Genomic DNA, 22,424 nt, shown 5'->3' with positions numbered 1-22,424 from the left:
AGGCTCCCGCCCTGTCATAGCAAACTTGATTTGGATTTTGAAAAGAAAGCAAGGAAATCTGCTCTCTCTTTCAAAATGCAAACCATATTGCTTTTCCACACGGGGAGCTGCATGTTAGTAGCTCCCCTTGTGGAAAAGCAATGCCGGCTCCCGAAGGACGCGGGGAGCTGGCTGGGACCCTGGGGGCATTGGGGCTCTCCCCACGGTCCCCAACGTTGTATATAGGCCCCGGGGGATGGGGTTCCCGGGGAGAATAGAAAATAGTGATAGGTGCAAAAAAAAAATGTTACTGGCAAATTAGGAGCCGCGCAACCAGCGCGGCGCTCAGTGTGGCCCCCTGGTGTGCACATGCTGGGTGCGCAACTCCTAACGCGTCGAACACGTATATGATGTCACACGCGAGCGTAAAGTAATACGTATATGTCGAGTATGCGCCTGGAGTCGCGTACCGGTCGCATAGCGATCGCGCATGAAAATACGCATCCTATGCAGAACCTACACAACAATCCTAAAATGGTGGCTAGGTTCTGCACAGCGATCGAGAAAGGTACGCTTTGGGTACACGACTCCCCCAAAAAATGTGAGAAAAAAAAACTAAGAAAATAATATAAATATATTTAAAAAAATATATAAAACAAAAAAAACATTTGTTTCAATATTTTTAAATAAAATGTTTTTTCCATTTATATTTAAAATATATAATGTAATTTAAAAAATAAAATATGTAAAAATAAATAGTTAAAAAATGTAGAAAATCTGTATCAAAAAAATAAATATAACTATTATTACATTTAAATATTGTCATTTAAGAAATCTTTGAAATTCACTGAAAAAACCATAGGTTTGAGACATGTTATAGTTAGGAATTAGCATTTAAAAAACCTTAGAAATTCACTGAAAAAACCATAGGTTTCAGACATGTTATAGTTAGGAATTAGCATTTAAAAAACCTTAGAAATTCACTGAAAAAACCATAGGTTTCAGGGCTGTTATAGTTAGCTGGACATTTCACTCCTACAAAACCATTGAAATTCCCCCGTTATAGTTAGTTCTACTAACTATAACTCACGCGCCCGCAATCCACTGCTGATGATGTCACGTATTACATCATTCAATACATGGTCAGTGACATCACTGATGACATCTCAAATGACATCACTGATGACATCATCCAGTAATATGTGACGTCATCAGCAGTGGATTGCGGGCACGCGAGTTATAGTTAGTAGAACTAACTATAACGGAGGAATTTCAATGGTTTTGTACGAGTGAAATGTCCAGCTAACTATAACAGCCCTGAAAACCTATGGTTTTTTCAGTGAATATATAAATAGATAGATCCATATTTATATCAAACTCTATGCGACTGCACCCACAACAGGACTGACTTTCACTAATAGCATTCAGTTGTGAGTTTCAAGTGAAACCAGACTCTGCAGCCCTCTCAGTGCTTTCTTGTGAAACCAGATTCTGTAGCCCTCCAAGTGCATTTTTTAAAATGTGGTTTATCTTTTAAAATTGCATTTCTTCCAATGGAGCAAAGCTTGTTAACAGTTAATTTATTTTTAATGTTTAATTTTTTTTAGCCCCAGACCCATATGTTTAGCGCTTCATGAGCTCTTCTGTGGAGCACAGCAGGTACTGAGTACCCAAAATGCAATGGCAGCGTTGTGATTGGTCGGGATGCTGACCAGCCAGGCTCCTATGGAGCAGTAAGCCATGCAGCCTACATGGAGAAAAGGCAGAGTGCGCATGACTGGTTTGGTCAGTCCCAGAGGGCCAATCAAACAGTAAGCACCCTTAGCAGTGGGCAAGCCACTGCTCCCCTGCCCTGGAACAGACCCGCCCACCCTCCTGCCCCCAACCAAACCCTTCTGTTTTCTTGCAGTGCGAGAAGCAGAAACATAAAATTGTAGTTTTACCATTTTATGTTTCTGCTTCTCACCCTAGTGGAGGAGCCGCCCCTGCGACAAATACAACAACATGTTTCTGCAAGGGTCAACCCTCTGGTGTGAGCCGTTGGCCCCCAAAATCATTTTATACAAAGCAAACTCCATGTGGCTGCACTTAAAACAGGACCAGCATTCACCAATAGCCTTCCGCTGTGAGATTCAAGTGAAAACAGATATTTATACACACACACAGACCTATTTATCTTGCACAGGTGGTGGTAATATCTGTGTAGTTACAGTTAGGTCAGTTTCCATTGAAAATAGATTTTTGTTTCTCTTAATAACTTTAGCTTTGATCTACAATGTTGCATGAAACTTTCCAAAAAAAAGGGCCATTCACTTTGGGTTTGGCATGGCAAGTGTCTTGCAGCTCTGTCAAGTGGGAGTGAAAAAAAGGGGAGGTCGAAAGAGTGATATGTCCCATTTCATTCCCATTGAAATCTTTGCTCTCCAATTTAAAGAAAAAAAATTAAACCAGGACTACAACAAAGATTTCACAAAGGTAGAGCGTAACTCAAGGAATACCTTTGCATGGTTTGGTGCAAGTCTGCCCAGAGTTTTTCGAGTAATTAGCTTTTTAAAAACATAAGGATTACATTAAAGCAATATCTGGGCCATTAACCCACCATGGTCTGCAAAGCAGGGTCGAGGACCTCTGGGGGCCCAAAATTAGAATGATATTAGCTTGATTGGACAAGGGAGTATTTTCTCCCATTGATCATTTGATGTTTCCGAACCCAAAGCTGGATTCAAGAACCAGAAGACTTTCAATTAACTGACCACAACTTCAGGAAAAATGTTGTATCCGCTATTATGGGAAACGGGAACTCTATCTCCACGCCCTGTCTGAACAAAATGAGTCAAAAGGCACAGGAAGGTCATCCCCTGACCCCGTGGTTCAGGTTGATGAAAGGAACCTGGATGATTAAGATTTAAAAGAAAAAAAATGATTGTGCCATGATGTTCGAGCAGCCCCTTATCTTGGTTCGTGCTCCCAAGTGCTAGCCAGAGATTAATGAACCTTAGACGAGGGACCACAAACATCCAGCAAGGTTCATTGCTAACTTCATGGCCCTGTCTTTAGCTTTACCCAACGGTTCTTTCGGTGGCAGCCAGAACAGCACTATAAGTATGTTTTCTTCAGTGAATATATATATATATATATAGATTGTTAATGAGTTATTCATATATATATATATATATATATACACACACACACACACATCACAAATATATACACATACACCGGAATAAACCTTTAACAAAAACGTTATTATATGTTCATATACAAACATACATATAAAATACATGAAGTGGTGGAAATGTTAATGTGTCTAGAAGTCTACTGCAGTATACTATTACACTAAATAGAAAAAATCAAATAATGTGCTCGCACACTTTATTTCCTCCATACCATACATTATGAAAAATATGAGGAATATTTTTCTTCAAAGAGGCACTTACCAATGCATGTTCTCCCATCTGAGAGCAGGGCATATTTCTGATGGCAACCACAAACAGGGCCACTTTCAGTGTCATCACAGGTGTGCTGACAGCCTCCATTTCCATAGTTACATGTTACTAGTTATGAAGGAAAGAATAAAAACAAAAATTATGATGAATACAATTAGTTGCTGTGGTTTCAAGCTACATCAATATTCAAAAAACCATTTTGTAATTACTTAAGGTAACCCTAAACCTGCTTTCTGAATAATTGAAAATGTCAATGATGACTTATTAATATTTTATATAGATAATGGATAAAACTAAGGAAAGAAACAGCTTTGGTGGAAATCTATCACTCTCAAAAAATGTGAACATTTTGTTTTGTTCTCACCAGCCAACACCTTTCACATCATTTTCATGCCACAGGACCTAAACAGAATATCTGAATCTTATTTATTGGTACTGCTTACAGAGGAATATGAATGGGCTCGATTCTTTAACATTTTTAGCAGCCTAATGGCAGTGACAAAGCATGACAGCCCACTGACCAATTTTGTTAACTTATTTAAATCCTAGACTCTAGAAAATACATTTTGAGTTAGCTTTCAGAATATAATTATAATATGCTAAAGGGTTTAGAGACATTTCTGGGTATGGTAATCAATTAGAAAAAATAGTTAATGCCATAAAGAATTGATCTACACTTATGTAATATCCCCTGTCTTTAGCTGTGATAACTATTCTAACAGTAGCAGTGAAGATATTCTCACAACTGATAAGCAGCTGTTGCAAAGTTCTCAAGAGGTAGTTTGGAACTTGGTGCAACTTTCAACCCTTTTTAGGTCGATCCTATACAGCGCTTGCGCTGTTAGGTGATCTGTTGTCTCTACTTTGTTCAGTCTGACTCCTCCCACATTTTGTATTGGCTTATGTGTGTGCAATTTTGAATCAGTAGCCTGCAAATAGCTAATGGTGGCAGCATGTCCCACCTTTTCTGGGTAGTTCACTCCCACGGAGTATTGCCCCGGGAGCAAGCAGCCATGCACATTCAGTCCCTATTGTCTTATTTTACGAACTGCACTCCACGGAGACTCCGCAGAAGTGTGCGCCCCTCAGCGAGACATTACTTTTGAGACCCAGGTGCACGCCCAGAGGGGATGGGAAGCGTCTTCAAATACCCGACATTCTGTCGTTTATTGGGCTTAGGAAGCACAAGTCAATACAGTTAAATGCTCCAATTACCCTCGGTTTACAACCCACGTAAAACAGGAGACAGGACGAGTTACTGCAAAACATGCGCAGGTCGCTACGGGCCCTCCAAGGGTGGCGCCCGGTGCCACGCCTCTTCTCTCGCAGCACTTTCTGCTCTTCACTTCGCCACAGGGGGCTTCGAACTCTCCAAGGGTGATGCCCAGCACCACACCTCACAGCGCTGTCTGCTCTTCCACAGGGGGCTCAGAGGCCTCCAAGGGCGGTGTCAAGCGCCACACCACTCCCCTAGCAGCGTTGTCTGCTCTTCACTTGTCACTCTTCCAAAAGGGGCTCAGAGCCCTCCAAGGGCGGGGCCCAGCACCACCCTTCTCCTTTCAATGCGGTCTGCTCTTTCACAGGGGGCTCATAGGCCTCCAAGGGCGGCCCCCAGTGCCATGCCTCTCCCCTCGCAGCGCTGTCTGCTCTTCACTTGTCACTCTTTCATAGGTGGCTCAGAGCCCTCCGAGCCCAGTGCCACCCCTCTCCCTGCAACTCTGTCTGATCCTCACTTCTCAGCCTACCAAGTACATTTAGTCATAGTTTCTTCACTAAACAGGCAATCTAAGCTGGACCAATGTTTTGTTCTTTTGGGGCCCGATAGAGTGGGGAGGAATTTGTGATGGGGAAAAGCGTGCTCCGTACTCAGGTTTGTTTTATTAGTTTTATACAGCGCAAACTCAACTGGAAGGTATTGGAGCGCTTTAGATGACCCACCAATTACATTACACAAGGCCAAGGACATATTCATTTTTGTAGGTACATGGAGATTAAGTGAGTTGCCAAGAATCAGACGATGCTGAGCCGATGCCGAGACTCGAACCTGGTTTCCCCAGCTTCAAAATCGGCCGTTAACCCACATCCAGGTAAAAAGACCAATTCATGCCGTCGGTTTTTGTTCCCTCACAGCTAGTGGACGCAGATGTGAGTGGGTCGCAGATGGCTCGGATCAGTTAAGTGTTATTGGAAATTGAGGGTCAGTGGGTGACTGGGAGCATGGGGTGGCAGCCAGACCCACATCTGACTGGTGATTTTGTTCGCCCCACCCCTCTTTGGTTGAGTGCAGTAGGTGTAAGCAGGACAAAAGACCTAAAAAAAAAAAGAAGTGGGGGTGACTAACCAAGTTAGGCAGTATGCAAGTGACATCATGGCATGTGACCTCATAGTCCGTGATATCATGGCGTATGACATTTCATGTGGCATCATAACTCTTTACCTCACTGGAAGTGACATCACAAGAAGTGACATCAGAGTCTCAGACCTCCCATACCTTTAGCAGATCTATCATGAGTACATTTGAGTGCATTACTATATTTAACAAATAAGATTTTGCATTGGAGTTGTGCCAAAAAAGTGAAGCAACCCCAATGCAAAATCTTGGCCTCAGCTTATACATTTAGGGGCATGTTTATCAGCTCCTTGCACTGCCGGGGCTCAGAAATATACCCCGGAGGGCAGAGGGTAGGCGTTCCATGAGCATTGCAGTGGGTGTTCCCATGCAACACCTATGGGCTTTGATGAATCCCCAGATTTACAAGACCATGAAATCTGGGGAAGCGCCAACACATTACGCTTCCCAAGGTGAGGAGTAACGAGGAGACCTAACTTTATTTTTCTTAGTTTATTCCTCTTTCCATGTGTGCTGCATTCTGCAGCACACATGGAAAGAAGAAAACGCCTCTCGCACAAAAACAATCATGCCTGCAACAGAAGCACCCTTGCACCATGGTGCAAAGCTGCCTGCCTTGGTACTAGGCTGCTGAAACAGCGCCAGAGCTGAAGGAAAGGACAGGAATCCACTGTATTAGACAAATACAGTGCATTTCTGTCCTTTCACTTTCACGTAGGTCAGCGCAGCAAGGTGACTTGCTGCACTGCCCTACGTCAAATCCTCATAAATGAGGCCGTTATTTTTAAAAACCATGCCACAAAGAAATTGGCAACAATGACACATGGCAGTAGATCTGTTCTGCTTAATTGGTTGTAAAATCTGCATTTTAAAGTAGCTTATGGGGTTAAGGTACCTGCTGCAGAGATCTTTGTGTGCCCAATAAATCTCTGGGGATAATAATAATAATGGCAAGATAACTCTGGAGGTTAAAGTATTTGCTGAAGCAACCTGTGTTTTCTCTAGTCCCAGTTTTGAATCAAAGTAGCATAGAGGGTTAATATGTCTCCTGTAAAAGCACATCATTTAACATGCAGATGACAGATTTTTATTTTATGTAAATGGGTAAGTGGGTTACTGCTTTTAAGACAGAGATCCTTTTGTTACTTGCAGTTCATAAATTGTAATCCTTCTATTATAGCTCAGTGAGGTTTGAAGGACATGAGGCTCCTACACATTGTTACCCCTTACTGGCTTATGTAACACGTACTTTAAATTGAAGTACACACATATGATTTATTGTCAATGTACAATGTGTGTGTGTGAGATGTAAAGCACTGTGACACCATGCATTGGGATGAGTGCACTATAGATCTATAAAAGAAATAAAACAAATTAGTTGTCCTTAAGTTGTTATTTGTGTAAATACTAGGGCGACAAACACATCTGACATACTTCAGTGCATGCATATCTCTTATATACAGGGAGTGAACAAAGTCAAAAGCATGCCTCTCTTAAGTGCCTGTGAAATGATAAGCTGTGTGCCTTTATTACCCCCCTCCCATCGCATTTAGTTGTGTGGCTCCCGATAACTCCCACTCAGGATACTCCAACAAAAGGAGGCCTGATGGTCTCTTGACTTCGGCGTTTGTTATGGGCCCAGATGGCATCAGATAAGCCCCATCCCCGCCTGCAGATTGCTGCTCTGCACAAAAGCAGATAGCATAAAGGGGCTGCTGAATGTGCCCTAGTATCTGAAAATAGCACTGGGACAAGTTTAGCATATTTCTGTGAAGCCCAAGCTCTTGGCAGGTTGGACAGTGCCAGTGAGCTTTGAGGGTCAGTGGGTGACTGAGGGCAGAGAGAGGCAGCCAGACCTCTGATTTCAGCATTAAAGCAGCTCTGGCATTGGTGGGAGCAGGCTAACCCAGTGCTCATTTTGAGGCATGGGGCCTGTGCCAGAAATCACCTGGCTGTTTCACAGCTCTGGGATTGCTGGATCTACAGTGCGCACATAGGGGCTGGCCATCGCAGGATAGCCGGCAAATCAGACATGCGCACTGGCAGTTGTAGCAGTCATCCTGCCATCGCAGGGTTCAGCCCGGCCAGCTGCCCTCACACTCACGCTGTACACAACGGACACTGGCAGCAAAATAAAATGGCATTGCTATGCCATTTTATTTATGTGGGTTTACCTGCAGCGCTCGCAGTAGGCGAGGCAAGGCTCCTCCGCCCTATAGGAAGAACTGCCCTCGGTAGAGTGGCATGGAGTGTCATAGAGTGCCCAGGAGTAGAGTCGTATAGTGGAGTGGCATTGTACAGTTTAGTGGAGTGTCAGAGTGAATAGACTGGAATAGAGTTTCAGAGTGGAGTGGCATAGAGTGTCAAAATGGATTTGCAGAGGCAAAGAGTAACGTGGTGTAGAGTGAAGTGGCATAGAGTGGAGTAAAGTGGAGTGTCATAAAGTGGAGCAGAGTAATGCAGAGTAGAGTGGAGCATCATATAGTGAAGTAGACTGCCGTAGAGTGGAGAGCCATAAGGTGGAGTGTCACAAAGTGAAGTGTCACAGACAGAAGTATCATAGAGTGTAGTGGAGTGCTGTGTCGCAGAGTGTAGAGGAGTGCTTGGAGAGGAGTATGCATTGAGTGTTATCCTGGGCGAAGTTCGTGGAGTTTTGCTATGCGGAACTCCGCGAAGTTCCAAAAAAACTCTGGAAGGTTCTGCGCATGGCGGAGTGCAGTGCGAACTGCAGTTTGTGCTGGTATTCCTGCCACCGGGGTAGAAATTCTACCCAAGCGGCAGCTCACGCTAGCGAATGATACCGCAAACCTGCCATTCGTGATCGCAAACTTGCCATTCGCAATCGCAAGCAGGGAACAAACTCCGCTACACATCGCGAAGCTGAGTTTTCTGCACTCTGCGAGCTCTGTGGAGTGCAGAAAACTCTGCAAACTCCATGTACGGAGAGAAGTTCACTGCCCAGGCCTAGTGTTATTGCACTGCCATTACAGACAACACATTTTTTATTGACATGAACATTACATTTGCACAGACATACAGTTTTACTAATAAAACTATACATCACACAAACGATAATGTGTTGAAATGGCATGACCTAGTATACTATAGGTTCTAATTGTATTCATCTATTTGTTTCCAGCACACTTAAGAGTCATTAAAAAAATGTGCTTCATTTGTGCTTTGCTGAATCGGATATGTTCTGAAATATTTACACAGTTCACTTTCAGTTCTTTAAGTGTTGCTATGTGCTAGAAAAGAAAAAAAATGTTCCGACCCCAGTATCCAGCAAGATTGTCACATAAATCCTCTCACTTTGAAGTCAGAGAAAAACAAGCATTTCAGTGCATAAACATGCATTTTGTACTTATAGTTGTTGCTTACAAGAAGCAAGGCTTACAGTAACTGTGCCCCTTTTACTGCAAACCTTGCTTCTCGTAAGCTAGGACTAGAAGTTCAAAGTTCATGTTTACGCACCGCTTGCAGGATTTCTAAACACAAAGAAAAGGTATTGTCATTTACAATGCCAATAACTGAAATGCTCGCAAATGTAAGACCTATTGCATTGCAAATGTTTGTTTCAACAGCCTTGTCTACATAATATTCATGTGCAATAAGAAAGGGAATAGAAGTTTTGTTTTTGCCATAAACTATTACTTTTTTGTTTGTTGTTTTTTGATTTTGTGTTTTGTTTTCTCACCTGATGCAAACTTAATTGGTATGCACCAAGTGGAGAAAACATTCAAGGGTCTCGTTGGCCCATCCAATGCCTATTTCACAGGCATGAGTCAGAATGGAGAACGTTCAGATTTGCAAGGGACCGTAGCAGGGTAAATTTAGCTACGCTTTCTCCTTATCCCATGCCTGCTTGGTTCTGAAAAGTCAAGTAACACAACAATATTGTATCTACTAATTTGTATTGTGCACAAAACTAGAGCATAAAAAGGGCAAGCAATGATTGTAATAACAAGAACATCAGCACAAACTAATAATACAATACTTAACACCAAGGACCAGATGTATAGCCATTTTTAGCAGATGCAAACGGGAAATCGGACCATTTGTGACTGCTACAAATGGTTGTATAATGTAGCAAACCTAAAGAGGCAATTACCTCGAAACACGTGTCCAGGGATGGCATTTTAAACTTTTTACTCGTGGCATAGGTGTACCCGCCGCTGTCACTACATCCTCCAGAATCCTATGGGGCTATTTGCTAGTATGACGAGCGGTGTGCGACCCACTTCGCATTTTGTATTTAAAGCTCCCTGAGCTATGGGTTGACGAGCCCGGATCCCGCACCCGCGCGCCGTGAGAGGTACTAGACCTGATAATTTTTGGCAGTCTGCAGCACCCCGCATACGTACCTGCTCCCTGCTGACGAGAGGCAATTACCTCGAAACACGTGTCCAGGGATGGCATTTTAAACTTTTTACTCGTGGCATAGGTGTACCCGCCGCTGTCACTACATCCTCCAGAATCCTATGGGGCTATTTGCTAGTATGACGAGCGGTGTGCGACCCACTTCGCATTTTGTATTTAAAGCTCCCTGAGCTATGGGTTGACGAGCCCGGATCCCGCACCCGCGCGCCGTGAGAGGTACTAGACCTGATAATTTTTGGCAGTCTACAGCACCCCGCATACGTACCTGCTCCCTGCTGACGAGAGGCAATTACCTCGAAACACGTGTCCAGGGATGGCATTTTAAACTTTTTACTCGTGGCATAGGTGTACCCGCCGCTGTCACTACATCCTCCAGAATCCTATGGGGCTATTTGCTAGTATGACGAGCGGTGTGCGACCCACTTCGCATAATGTAGCAAACCTATTTTGTGAGTCAGTAACCTGTTACCGACTCGCAAAATAAGTTTTACGAGTCACTGTTAGGAAGGGGCATGCCAAGGGCATCCCTTCTTAATAGCGAGTCGCAGGGGATATAAGATTGTATTGCAAACACAAATGCGATCACAAAACAATCACATTTACCATCAATTTCAAATTGGTGGTAAGCCAGTCACAAATCTTTCATTTCAATTTTTGAATGCATCCTGTTTTCCTTTAAGGAAAATGGGCTGCATTTATAAAAAGTGCTTTATTGAAAAAGCAGTCGCAGACATGGTAGTCTGCTGATCCCTGCAGGCCACCATCCCTGTGAGGGCCGGCCATTCCCAATGGGTTGCAATATTTATGAGGCAGATCATTTGGGACCCATTTGGGAATGGCAAACAGCATCCCAGACACTGTTGTACATCAGTGTTTAGGACTTGCAATGAGCTAGTCACAAAATAATGCAAACTGCGAGTCGCAAACACTGAGGCTCAATCAATCAATCAGTCATTTGTTAAGCGTACTACATATCCGCGAGGGTCTCAAGGCGCTGGGGTGGGGGAGGTGGGACCGCTACTGATCGAACAGCCAAGTCTTGAGTATCCTCCTGAAGGTCAGCAGGTCTTGGGTCTGTCGTAGGCTCAGTGGGAGGGTGTTCCATGTCTTGGCGGCGAGGTGGGAAAGTATCTCCCGCTGGTGGTTGTTTTTCAGATGCGCAGGTGGTGGCGAGTGAGAGGTCAGCGGAGCGTAGCTGCCGGTTGGGGGTGTAGAAGGAGAGCCGTCTGTTGAGGTAGGCTGGGCCGGTCTTGTGGAGTGCCTTGTGTGCGTGGATGAGGAGCTTGAAGGATATCCTCTTGTTGACGGGGAGCCAGTGCAGGTTTCTGAGGTGGGTGTGATGTGGCCGTGTCGTGGTACATCGAGGATCAGTCGTGCCGAGGCATTTTGGATGCGTTGTAGTCGATTGATGAGCTTGGTCGGGGCTCCCGCGTAGAGGGCGTTTCCATAGTCGAGTCTGCTGCTGACGAGGGCCTGGGTGAATGTCTTTCTTGTATCTGTCGGGATCCATCTGTACATCTTGCGGAGTATGCGGAGGGTGTTGAAGCAGGAGGAGGAGACGGTGTTGACTTGCTTGGTCATTGAGAGCGTTAAGTCGAGGATAATTCCCAGGTTGCGTGCGTGGTCGGTGGGGGCCGCGGCTGCCCCCAGTGCCGTTGGCCCAGGCTGACGGGTTGGAGTCGAGGATGAGGACCTCCGTCTTGTCAGAGTTCAGATTCAGACGGCTGATCTTCATCCAGTCGGCGACGGCCTTCATTCCTTCGTGGAGGTTTGCTTTGGCGGTGATGGGGTCCTTGGTGAGGGAGAGGATCAGTTGGCGTCGGCGTAGGAGATTATGTTGAGGTCGTGCAGTCGGGTGACGTGTGCGAGCAGGACCATGTAGATGTTGAACAGTGTCGGGCTGAGGGAGGATCCCTGGGGTATGCCGCAGATGATCTCGGAGGCTTTGGAACAGAACGGGGGGAGGCGGACGCTCTGGGTTCTGCCGGAGAGGAAGGAGGTGGTCCATTCCAGAGCCCTGTCTCGGATCCCTGCGGTGTGGAGGCGTGCGCTTAGTGTGCGGTGGCAGACGGTGTCAAAGGCGGCGGAGAGGTCTAGGAGGATGAGTGCTGCGGTCTCCCCGTTGTCTAGCAGGGTCCTGATGTCGTCGGTGGCGGCGATGAGGGCGTTCTCGGTGCTGTGGTTGCTGCGGAACCCAGACTGGGAAGGGTCCAGGATTCTGTTCTCTTCGAGGTATCGGGTTAGCTGTCTGTTGACGATTTTCTCAATGACCTTGGCTGGGAAGGGGAGTAGAGAGATGGGCCGGAAGTTCTTGAGGTCTCTTGGGTCTGCCTTGGGTTTTTTTGAGTAGGGCGTTGATCTCGGCGTGTTTTCAGCTCTCTGAGAAGGTCGCGGTCTCGAGGAAGAGATTGATGATGTTGCGCAGGTGGGGTGCGATAGAGCTGCTTGCTTTGCTGAAGACGTGGTGCGGGAATGGGTCTGACGGAGAGCCGAAGTGGATTGTGCTCATGGTCTTGATGGTGTCATCGACGCTCACGCTGGTCCAGGCTAGCGAGGGGACATGGTCGATGGTGTGCGGAGGGTCTGTTGTGTTGCTGTCTGTTGGGGCTGTCTGGGTGTTGAAGCTGTCGTGGATGTCTGCTATCATGCGGTGGAAAAAGGTGGCGAGGGAGTCGCACAAGGCTTGCGACGGCATGTCGTTGGTGTTGGTGTTGGACCTGGGGTTGGAGAGTTCTTTCACGATGTTGAAGAGCTCCTTGCTGTCGTGTGCATTGTTGTTGAGGCGGTCTTTGAAGGCGGTCTCCTTGGCAGCCCTGATGAGGTGGTGGTGGTTGCGGACAGCGTCCTTGTGTGCTGCGTGGCTGTCCGGAGTTTGTTCACTGTGCTGAAGCTGGCCTTCTTACTGGTGTCTCTGTGGGCGGGTTTCTTAAGCGGGGCGAGGGTGTTGGCGCAGTCCTCGATCCAGCGTCTGAGGTTGTAGGCAGCGTCGTCGGTGATGTAGGGTTCGGTGGGTGGGCTGAGAGCAAGGTTTGCATGTAGTTGGTCTTCGGTGATTTTGCTCCAGCGGCGGCGGGTATCTGTTGGGTGCGGTGGTGTGTGGTGGGTTTCTGGAAGGTGAAGTGGATGCAGCAGTGGTCGGTCCAGAGGAGTTTGATGGTGTGGCTGACAGCGACGTGCGGGCTTGAGGAGAAGACAGGGTCGAGCGTGTTGCCGGCAGAGTGGGTGGGCGTTGCGACGAGTTGTCTCAGTCCGAGGTTGGCGAGGTTATCGATCAGGGTTGTGGAGTTGTTGTTGTTCTCAAGGTGAAAGTTCAGGTCTCCGAGGAGGATGTAGTCGGTGGAGGTCAGGGCGTGCGTGCTGATGAAGTCGGCGATGGAGTCGCTGAATTGGGGGCGGGTCCAGGGGGGGTCGGTAGACGAGGGTGCCTCGGAGGGTGGAGTTGGGGTCTGTGTGGATCTGGAAATGCATGTGTTCGGCGGTGCTGAGCGCGTCAGCGGTGCTGGTCGAGACCCTGATGCTGTTCTTGTGGACGATGGCGATTCTTTCTCCGAGTCCATTGGTGCAGTCTCTGTGGGTGATCTTGTAGCCGTCTGGGATGGCTATGGCGATGTCGGGTGCGGAGGAGTTGTTCAACCAGGTCTCTGTCAGGAAGGCGAGATCCGGGGAGGTTGAGCAGGTCCCAGAGCTCGACGGCGTGTTTGCGTGAGGAGCGGGTGTTCAGTAGTATGCATCGGAGGTGGTTGAGGTCTTTCTTGGCGGGTGGTTCGTCGGCTCTGTGGCTGGTGTAGCTGCAGTTCCGGCATGTGAAGGGACCGTGTGTGCGTTTTGGGGCAGCCTTGAAGCAGTTGTGGGTCCGTCCGGGGTTGAGAGCGTGCATAGTGCTGGCGTCTTAGTGGCGGGTGTGGGGGCCAGGGGTTCTGGCGCTGGGCACGGTCCAGGCACGGACGGGCGCAGACGGGCTTGCCTTAGGCGCGCCAGCGGCACAGCCGCACAGCGGCCGGCATATATGGGGAGGTGGGAGGGAGGAGCAGCTGGAAGGCGGGGCAGCGAATGGGCAGGTAAGGGGCGATGCCGCAGGGGACACAGCATCGGGGGCGGTGAGGGGCAACGAAGGAAACAGAGGGAAAAAGGGCACAAAAATCGGGGGAAACGAGTGGCACAGAAGGCAAAAAAGGTCACAAGAAGGGGCAAAAAGGTCACAAAAATCGGGGGAAACGAGTGGCACAGAAGGCAAAAAAGGTCACAAAAATCGGGGGGGGAACGAGTGGCACAGAAGACAAAAAGGTCACAAGAAAGGGCAAAAAGGTCACAAAAATCAGGGGGAAACGAGTGGCACAGAAGGCAAAAAGGTCACAAGAAAGGGCAAAAAGGTCACAAAAATCGGGGGAAACGAGTGGCACAGAAGGCAAAAACGGTCACAAGAAGGGGCAAAAAGGTCACAAAAATCGGGGGGAAACGAGTGGCACACAAGGCAAAAAAGGTGATAAGAAGGGGCAAAAAGGTCACAAAAATCAGGGGAAACGAGTGGCACAGAAGGCAAAAAAGTCACAGAAATGCAGGGGCAGCTAAGCAACAGAAGGCAAAAACGGGCAGAGCGACACGGGGGCAGCAAGGGGAACAGAAGGAAAAACCGGGAAGAAAGACACGGGGGCAGCGAGGGGAACAGAGGGAGAGAACGGGCACAGACAACGTACAGGCAGAGGGGGAGACAGACAACAGCAGTCACAGACACAACGATGAAAATGCAGGCACTACGAGAGCAATGAAAAAATACAGGCAGTACAATGAGAGCAATGAGAAATACAGGCAATACAATGGAAGATGAGCAAACCTACGGCCTACCACTGGCCACGATGGGATGAGGCACAGGTGGTAGCCTGCAGGTGGAGGAGGGCCTCGAACTTCCTCAGGAGCGGCAGCTGGGGCAGGGGCACACAGGCGGTGCTGTGCGGAGGGGGAGCGACCTACCTGGAGTGTCATACATCTGGCCCTAAGAAAACACCTAATATTGTGTCAAATGTCAAACACACTACTTCATTATTGTCGGCTGTGTTGCAAATGTAATTTAGAACAGCCTGTGTATTTAAAGGAAATCACAGGGAATGAAACAATGCTATCAATAAACCATGTGGTCTGGGGAGACAGTATTATCTTAGTTGACACAAAAACAAATATGGTACCTGCATAGTTTCCGTTAGTTGTAGCATTTACTAGTTGATTTTAGAAAAAAAGTCCAATATTTACAGCAAGACGCTCTGGTGACAACATACTCCACTCTTGTAATTGTCACCATAACCCCTACAGGCCAATATAGGACCATTGTACACATTAGTAATGTACTTTCTATATTATTTTTGGGGTGGGGTAGTTATATTGAAATACGCAATTATTTTTAATATGGAAAGGTTTATTGGAAATAGTAAGTGAAATGCTGGACTACATTGCTACTATACTTAATTACCCGAATGTAGATGTTTGGAAAACACATTTCAGTTTGTTGAAAAACATTCGCTGTGTAGAATGATGAAAGACAAAATAGAACTGGCACATCTCCCAAGAAGTGCACTGTAGGAAGCTGGCTCTCTCTATAGTGTACTAAAACAAAGTATACTGTGCAGAGAGTTCAGTGGGTCCCCAGCTGGTTTACAGAGGCAAAAGTAGATAATACTAATGTTATCTTTTGTGGTAGTGTGGGCAAGCAGGATTATCAGAGGGTAGTGCTAAGCATTTGTTGTACTCACGGAGGCAATACATGAGACACACTCAAAGAATAAATACAAAACCAAATTAGAAAAATAACACTTCTTTTTATATATATTTTAAAAGCAAGACCTTTGTTCAAAGGTAAGTACTGTTTTCAATAGCAATATTCACAGGTAAGTAAAACGTTCAAATTTGTGAGCTTTTACGCACAATGCAATCCTATGGGAGGAAAAGTCAAAGATGCATAAAGTGGGATACAGTCAGTTTCAGGGGTTCACATTCAGGGTTCGGAGTTGTAGTGGGCCAAGGTCCAAAACAGTACCAGCAGATCTTCACGAACCATCTGGGTTCTACCGGGAGCAGGGTGCTGGTGAGTCTGGTAGCTGGCATGCTAAGGTGAGACCACCCAAAAACAGACTGCACAGGGGGACTTGTGGACAAGTCCTGGGGCTCCCAAATTGCGGCTTAGGTTTTGAGGGGTCTTAGCCAAATTGTCGGGACTCGCGGTCAGGGACACACAGATGGCAGGGGCAAAATTAAAGCAGCTGGACCACTCTTGAAGTGGGTCTCAATGATGCTGACGTCTCTCGACGGCTCCTTAGTCCTGGTGCAGTGAGAATCCGGACTGAACTCTCACTGTTGGTGTTTGGTACAAGGCGTTCGGTACCCCGGGGGTTGGCCCTGCATGGCTCTACTTTGTGCTGGTGTCTTCACACTCAGTGGGGAGACAGATCTGACCTTCCAGAGCATGAGTACCTTCTCCTGGTCATCTGTGGTGCCGGTCAGACCAGGGAGCTGCAAGGCCGTGGACCGGACTCTGATTGTCAGTGCTGGGGGACTGCAGGGGAGTAGCTCCTCTACTCCAAGGTAGACAGTCGGTGATTTTCGAAGTGCTGGCAGGCTACTAAATGTTTTGGTAGTTCCACAGCTCGCAGGATGAGTCACTCTATTGCGAATATCAAAAGTGGGCTTAGGATAGCAGGGTTTCAAGCCAAAGTCAAAAGTTCTACTGCAGTTCTCACAAGACAGTGATTCTTCTTAGTCCTTCTTCTGTTGATCCTTCGAATCTGATTTCTTGGGTTCAGGTGTGCCACCTAACTACTCAGAGTCAGAAACAGCTTTATTCGATTTTAAAAACAAAACCATAAAAGCACACAAATATAACATTTCATTTGTAATAAATAGGACAATTTAACATTAAAATGAACTTTTTCCGTTAAAAAACCTAATTCATGGAAATCCTGAATCTAATAATAGTTTTAAGGAACGTTGACACCGAGAATATAAGAAGTTCATCATCTAACATTTGTAATCTAACCAGTGCCACTCTACATTGTCTCAGGCCTAGTTTTTTTAAAACCGGGAGTAAAATACTTTTCCTAGGCTCTGAGTAGAATTTGCAAAAGAGAATACAATGAAGGGAAGATTGAACGGAGACCAGATCACAGGGACAGGGAATTAGTTCCTTTAACCAGCAATTCGTCTCAGGGAAGGTAACTAATCTGAAGAAGGTATCCACCCTGAAGCGAGACAATAACATTCGGGAATAGCAGTTAGGCACTAACTTAAGATATAGCTGAATGCCTTGATTTTGAATAAGTAGGTGGTTAGCCATAACAGAGGTCTTACATTTCTCAGTCTGCCATTGTTTTTCTGCTAAGAATTGCAAGCAGATTTTCTTGAGCTTTTTTCTTGACAGACCAGCCCTACTATTTGGAGTATCAAAGAATTCTTGATGTCCCATGTCCACTAAGAAACTTTTTATGTATTTGAACCAGGAAATTTTTGTCACCCCGTCGAGACATAAGCAGTCCCTTATAATGTCCCTGTTTAAACCTGTCTCGTTACAGGACCAAACTTTATGCCATAATAAGATAGGATCTACTTTGATAAGATCCAGAATGTATGGTACGCCCAGCTCTTGGTGGCATACATAGGAGGAAGTGGACCCGGGCACTGCCAATAGGTAACGAAGGAAAGCATTCTGGCCGGACTGGATGCTAAGGTTATTTGCTATCCCCCAGATTCCTGCACCATATAACGCCGTGGATACACACTTAGATTTATAGATGTCTATTAATACTGGTACTGGACGGCCTCCCACCTTATTAGCAAAATGTTTAACGGCCCGATTGCTCGTGAGAACGCTAATTTTCTTGTTTCACCTGCTGCAGTCCAAGTGCCCTTTTTGTCAAAATTTATACCTAAATAGGAGAATGTATTCACAGTCGCGATTTTTTTGTTAGATAAAAAGGAATTACAATTAAGATTCTTCTTTTTGGAGCAGCACATATTAAAGGTTTTGCTTATGTTGATCTTAAGGCCCCTGTTTCCCATGTATTCAGCAAAATTATTGATCGATCTCTGAAGACCCACTTGGGTCCGTGCCATAATTACGGCGTCGTCTGCGTATAAAAGAATGGGAATATGGGAGTTACCAATTTTGGGATAGTCTTGCATATCTTCCAAGAGATGAGATGCTACCGAGTTAATATATAAATTAAACAAAAATGGAGCTAAAATGCAGCCTTGTCTCACACCCTTTCCTATTGGAAATTTGGAAGTACAATCCCCCTTGTCCCCGTAACGTACCCTGGCACCTGCTTCTCGGTATAGTTCTCTGATAAATATTAGAAGGTTTGGGTCCACTCCCATTTCCTGCATTGTTAGCCAAAGTTTATCGTGGTTTAGACAGTCAAAAGCCGAACTTAAATCCACAAAAGTGAGAAATAAGTTTTCGTTTTTTGGCCTCGACGTACTTGGCTACAACGAGTGCTAAATTCAGGCCTTGCTCAATTGTTCCCATGCCTTCCCTAAAACCGTATTGAAACTGTGAGAGAATACCTCTATCATCAACCCATATTTGCAATTTGTTGAGTATAACTCGCCCAGCAATCTTCATAAGTGAATCGAGTAAGGAGATCGGTCTATAACATTTCAGTTCATTGCGATCTCCTTTCTTAAAAATAGGAACCAAAATGGCTTCCTGCCAAGTCAGTGGAAAACCAACTTTAGTAAAGCTGTTTAAGACATTACTCAGAAGCGGGGCCCATAACTTAGTATTAGCCTTGAAGGTGTCCACGGGGATTCCATCCGGGCCCGGGGCCTTCCCCGCCGCACTCTTATCAATAGCTATCAAGACTTCCTCCAATAAAAAATCAACATTTATTGGGTAAGGAACCAAATCCTGGGTTCTTATGTTTGGCCCCCTCTCTGCTACTACCATGGTATCCACTTGATAAAGCTCCCGAAAATAGGTCACCCATGACTCTTCGGTAATGGCTACCTCAATAGAATCTGTCGCATTGTCATTAAAAAAGGGGGCGTTTACCGCTCTCCAAAAAGCAGTGCTATCTTTTAAGTGGCAAGCCTCCTGTAGAGTCTGCCATGCTTCCTGTTTAATCTGTTTTTTCCTGTTTTTCACTGCCTGTTGTTAAGCAGATCTAGCAGATCTAACATCAGTCATGACCCTAGGTTCTCGTTTTAACTGTGCCATTAGATAGGCATGAGTCTTACTACACTCTCTATCAAACCATCTCTTCGTTCTACTCACCCCAGGTTTCTGAGATTTTAAAAGTAACTTTCGTATTCCTTCAGTAATACTGAGAAATGCGTCATGGACTTTAAGGGGATCCTCATTCTCAGAGAGGCAAGTATTAAATTCCAACTCTTTAGAACGAATTAGGTTACTAAAAAAAGCCACTGGTTCCACTTTGTCCCATTTTAGGGTGTAACCGTTCTTCCTAGCAAGTTCCAATCTATAATTATATAGGTTTTGGACCGTTGAATCTGACTTGCTTTTTCCCCCCGCGATGGTAAGGGACATACTGAGTGGCAAATGGTCACTCATTGCTATCTCACATATATCAAACAAGCCGATATAACTAGAATACCGTTTAGATATTAACATAAAGTCATTGACTGATTTACAACCCCTTCCTATGAATGTAGCATTAAAGGGGAGTGGAGGGGAACAGAGTTCATATACAAAACCCAAATCCAGAGAGAAAAGTATTTCATTTAAATAATTTCCCAGGGGGCATATGGGAAAAGTGTGCCGAAGGGACATCAGCAGTTTCCCCCAGCCCACATATATTTAAATTACTAAGAGTGCATGGGAAGTGGTTAAAATCACCCGTCCAAATCACGCAAGGATCAGGAGCTTGTTTTCCGTCCATGTTTTTAAGGGTCTCGTGCAATTCCTTAAAAGTCGAGGCCCAAACATCTTTCGGGATGTTATTATAAAAACTTATCAAAGTTATATTTTGTTTACCCCGAAACGATATAGACAGTATATGATAAAAAGCAGAAACAGGAAAAAAGGAAATTTTAGTTTCTTTTAGGCAATTTGATACGTAAGTGCAAAGGCCTCCTTTGTTTCTCCCTCTTATCGTATAGGTTGCCAGCGTGTGAAAAGTACGGTAACCATTCATATGAATGGGGTCCACCGACCAACATTCCTGTAAACAGATAATCGGGAACTGATGTAAAAAGGATATACAACTTGTATCCCCTAACCTGGCGGACAACCCTGCAATGTTCCAGGACAAAAGTATAAAATCAGAGGCTCTATCAGCGTTTTTAGATGTTCTCACATTAAGAAATTCACGGGAGGCCCCACTTTCATAGATTCCTGTTTCAGGCAGTGGAAGGTGATTGATTGCCTCCCCATCCTCAATAGTAATAGGAATAAATTCAGACTTATCCTGTGGAGAAATTAATAAGTGGGCAGGCCGAGAACCAGAGGGTAAAGTTAACTCGTCATCAATTATCACCTCCCGAGTGGATTCGGGTGCAGAGGATTTTAATGGTAGTCAGTCAACCATATCTAGACAGCTATATCTGTTTGTTCTCGGGAAGGCCTCAAGCCAACTCTGTCCAGCTGGGGCCAACCTACCTCTTTGAGAATCGATATTTGGTTTCCCCCTCCCTACCTGTTCCCATAAACTATCGTTTATTTGATGAGGATAGAAATAACCAAGAGGAAGTGGTCTGATTCTTGTATTGGACAAAAGTGGCCGTACCTGCTGAATACATTTTACAGCCTGTGTATCCTGAAAATTAACGACAATACAGTCCCCAGATATGTCTTTGTTCCTCCTGCCCACCCAGCTAACTCTCCGAGCAAACAGAATTTTGCTATGTATGTAGGGGGGGAGTGGTCGATTTGAATTGAGCCAGTGCATTGTTTTATTCTTCAACTCATGGTATGTTTCGATGGTGTTTTCTTCCAGACCAGGAACCCCTCTCAGTACGATAACATACGGAGAAGATTCTGGCGGCAAATCTAAGCTGGGTAGCAGGGAAACTCCACCATTATTACAAGTAGATCTGTTTTCTGTCTTGTTGAGATTCTGTGCCGACCCACTTTTAGCTTTAGCATTAGCATCAGAGGATTTCTGAGAAGACATTTCTCTTATAGGTAAATCTTTAGGTTCATTAACATTTGTGGGGTTTTTAACACAAGCAATGTCCTCTCCTTTATCCCGAGAAATTCCCCTCTGCGGGTCTGAAGAGGACGTGTCCTGAGGCACAACATTTTTTAGCATGGAGTTAGTTGCTTGGTTACCAAGGGAAAGCTGTTCAGGGGACTCTCTTGATAGGCCTGTCTTCAGCATTTGGTTAAGTTCAAGGTTAGATAGGGCAATCTGTTCAAGTTTCTTAAAACGTTCTTCTATCAAGTTAAGTCTATCCAGGATAGGGCGAGTTGTAAAAGCAAAGAGTTCCCCTATTTTAGAATAAAAACCATCATCTAGGTGCCTCACTGGCTCTGCAATTACTTCAGTCGGGGAGTGATCGACATCACCCAATAGACTATTGGATGCCAATTTTGTGTTTTTAGATTTCGTCGATCTCGATTGACTCCCCTTTTTCCCTCGCTGGACAGGCTTCTGTTTCGATTTGGCTCCCAAGTTTTGACCAGAGGAAGGAAAAGTAGCCTCGGTAACAGCATGTAATTGTGCACGGGTAGATACGACTTCTGATTGGTTTATCGTAGCATCAGGCGTCATGGTTGCAGGCCTAGCGGTACTTCCACCTTTTTTACCACCCTTACTTTCCAGAATAAGATCCATACAGCCATCATTACTGTCCTCCTCACTAACCATGGAATCAATTGAGGTAAAGTTTATAGTGTTTACCTTAGGTGTGACAGACGAAGCAATGTTGCCTAGAGATGAGCGTTTGTTGGAAAAAGGGTCTAAGGAAAGATGGCGCTCTGTGAGGTCAATTTCTCGTTCGAGAAGGGTAGCGGCTCTTACAATGAAATTGTCCAATGTACCTGCCGTGGTAGTACCGGCTACGGCACTTTTACCCCTAGTCGTTCCACCCACCATTATCAAACTACTAGCTTCTGACGAATTTCAGTACCAAACTATACAGGGAGTGGCCCAGCCCAGTCTCTTCAGTCTCGAACGGGCTCAAACGGGCCCGCCCTTGGCCCGGGCTTCGCCCCGGTCTGCGCCCCGCTCGCGTCCCGCTCGCGCAGATGTAGGCGTACCTTAAGTGTTCAGAGGAGGAGGAGTCAGGAAGAGGTCCCCAGGTGCTGCCGATGATCTTGGTGCTAA

At 45.7% G+C, this 22,424-nt stretch overlaps 1 protein-coding gene across 3 annotated transcripts in view; it reads right to left on the bottom strand.

The window, feature by feature from the left end:
- Positions 1-22,424, bottom strand: part of SCUBE1 (signal peptide, CUB domain and EGF like domain containing 1) — a 1,846,233-nt gene that overhangs the window by 1,433,125 nt on the left and 390,684 nt on the right. For all 3 annotated transcript variants that reach the window (XM_085652470.1, XM_085652471.1, XM_085652472.1), the window contains exon 6: positions 3,417-3,533. In XM_085652470.1, coding sequence (XP_085508596.1) covers positions 3,417-3,533 — 117 coding nt within the window. The remainder of the gene's footprint in view (positions 1-3,416; positions 3,534-22,424) is intronic.

Source organism: Triturus cristatus, chromosome 4_1 (genome assembly GCF_964204655.1).
Source record: "Triturus cristatus chromosome 4_1, aTriCri1.1, whole genome shotgun sequence".
In the NCBI taxonomy this organism is placed as follows: domain Eukaryota; kingdom Metazoa; phylum Chordata; class Amphibia; order Caudata; family Salamandridae; genus Triturus; species Triturus cristatus.
The sequence above is the reverse complement of the archived record's forward strand: the minus strand, read 5'-3'. Positions and strand labels throughout refer to the sequence as shown.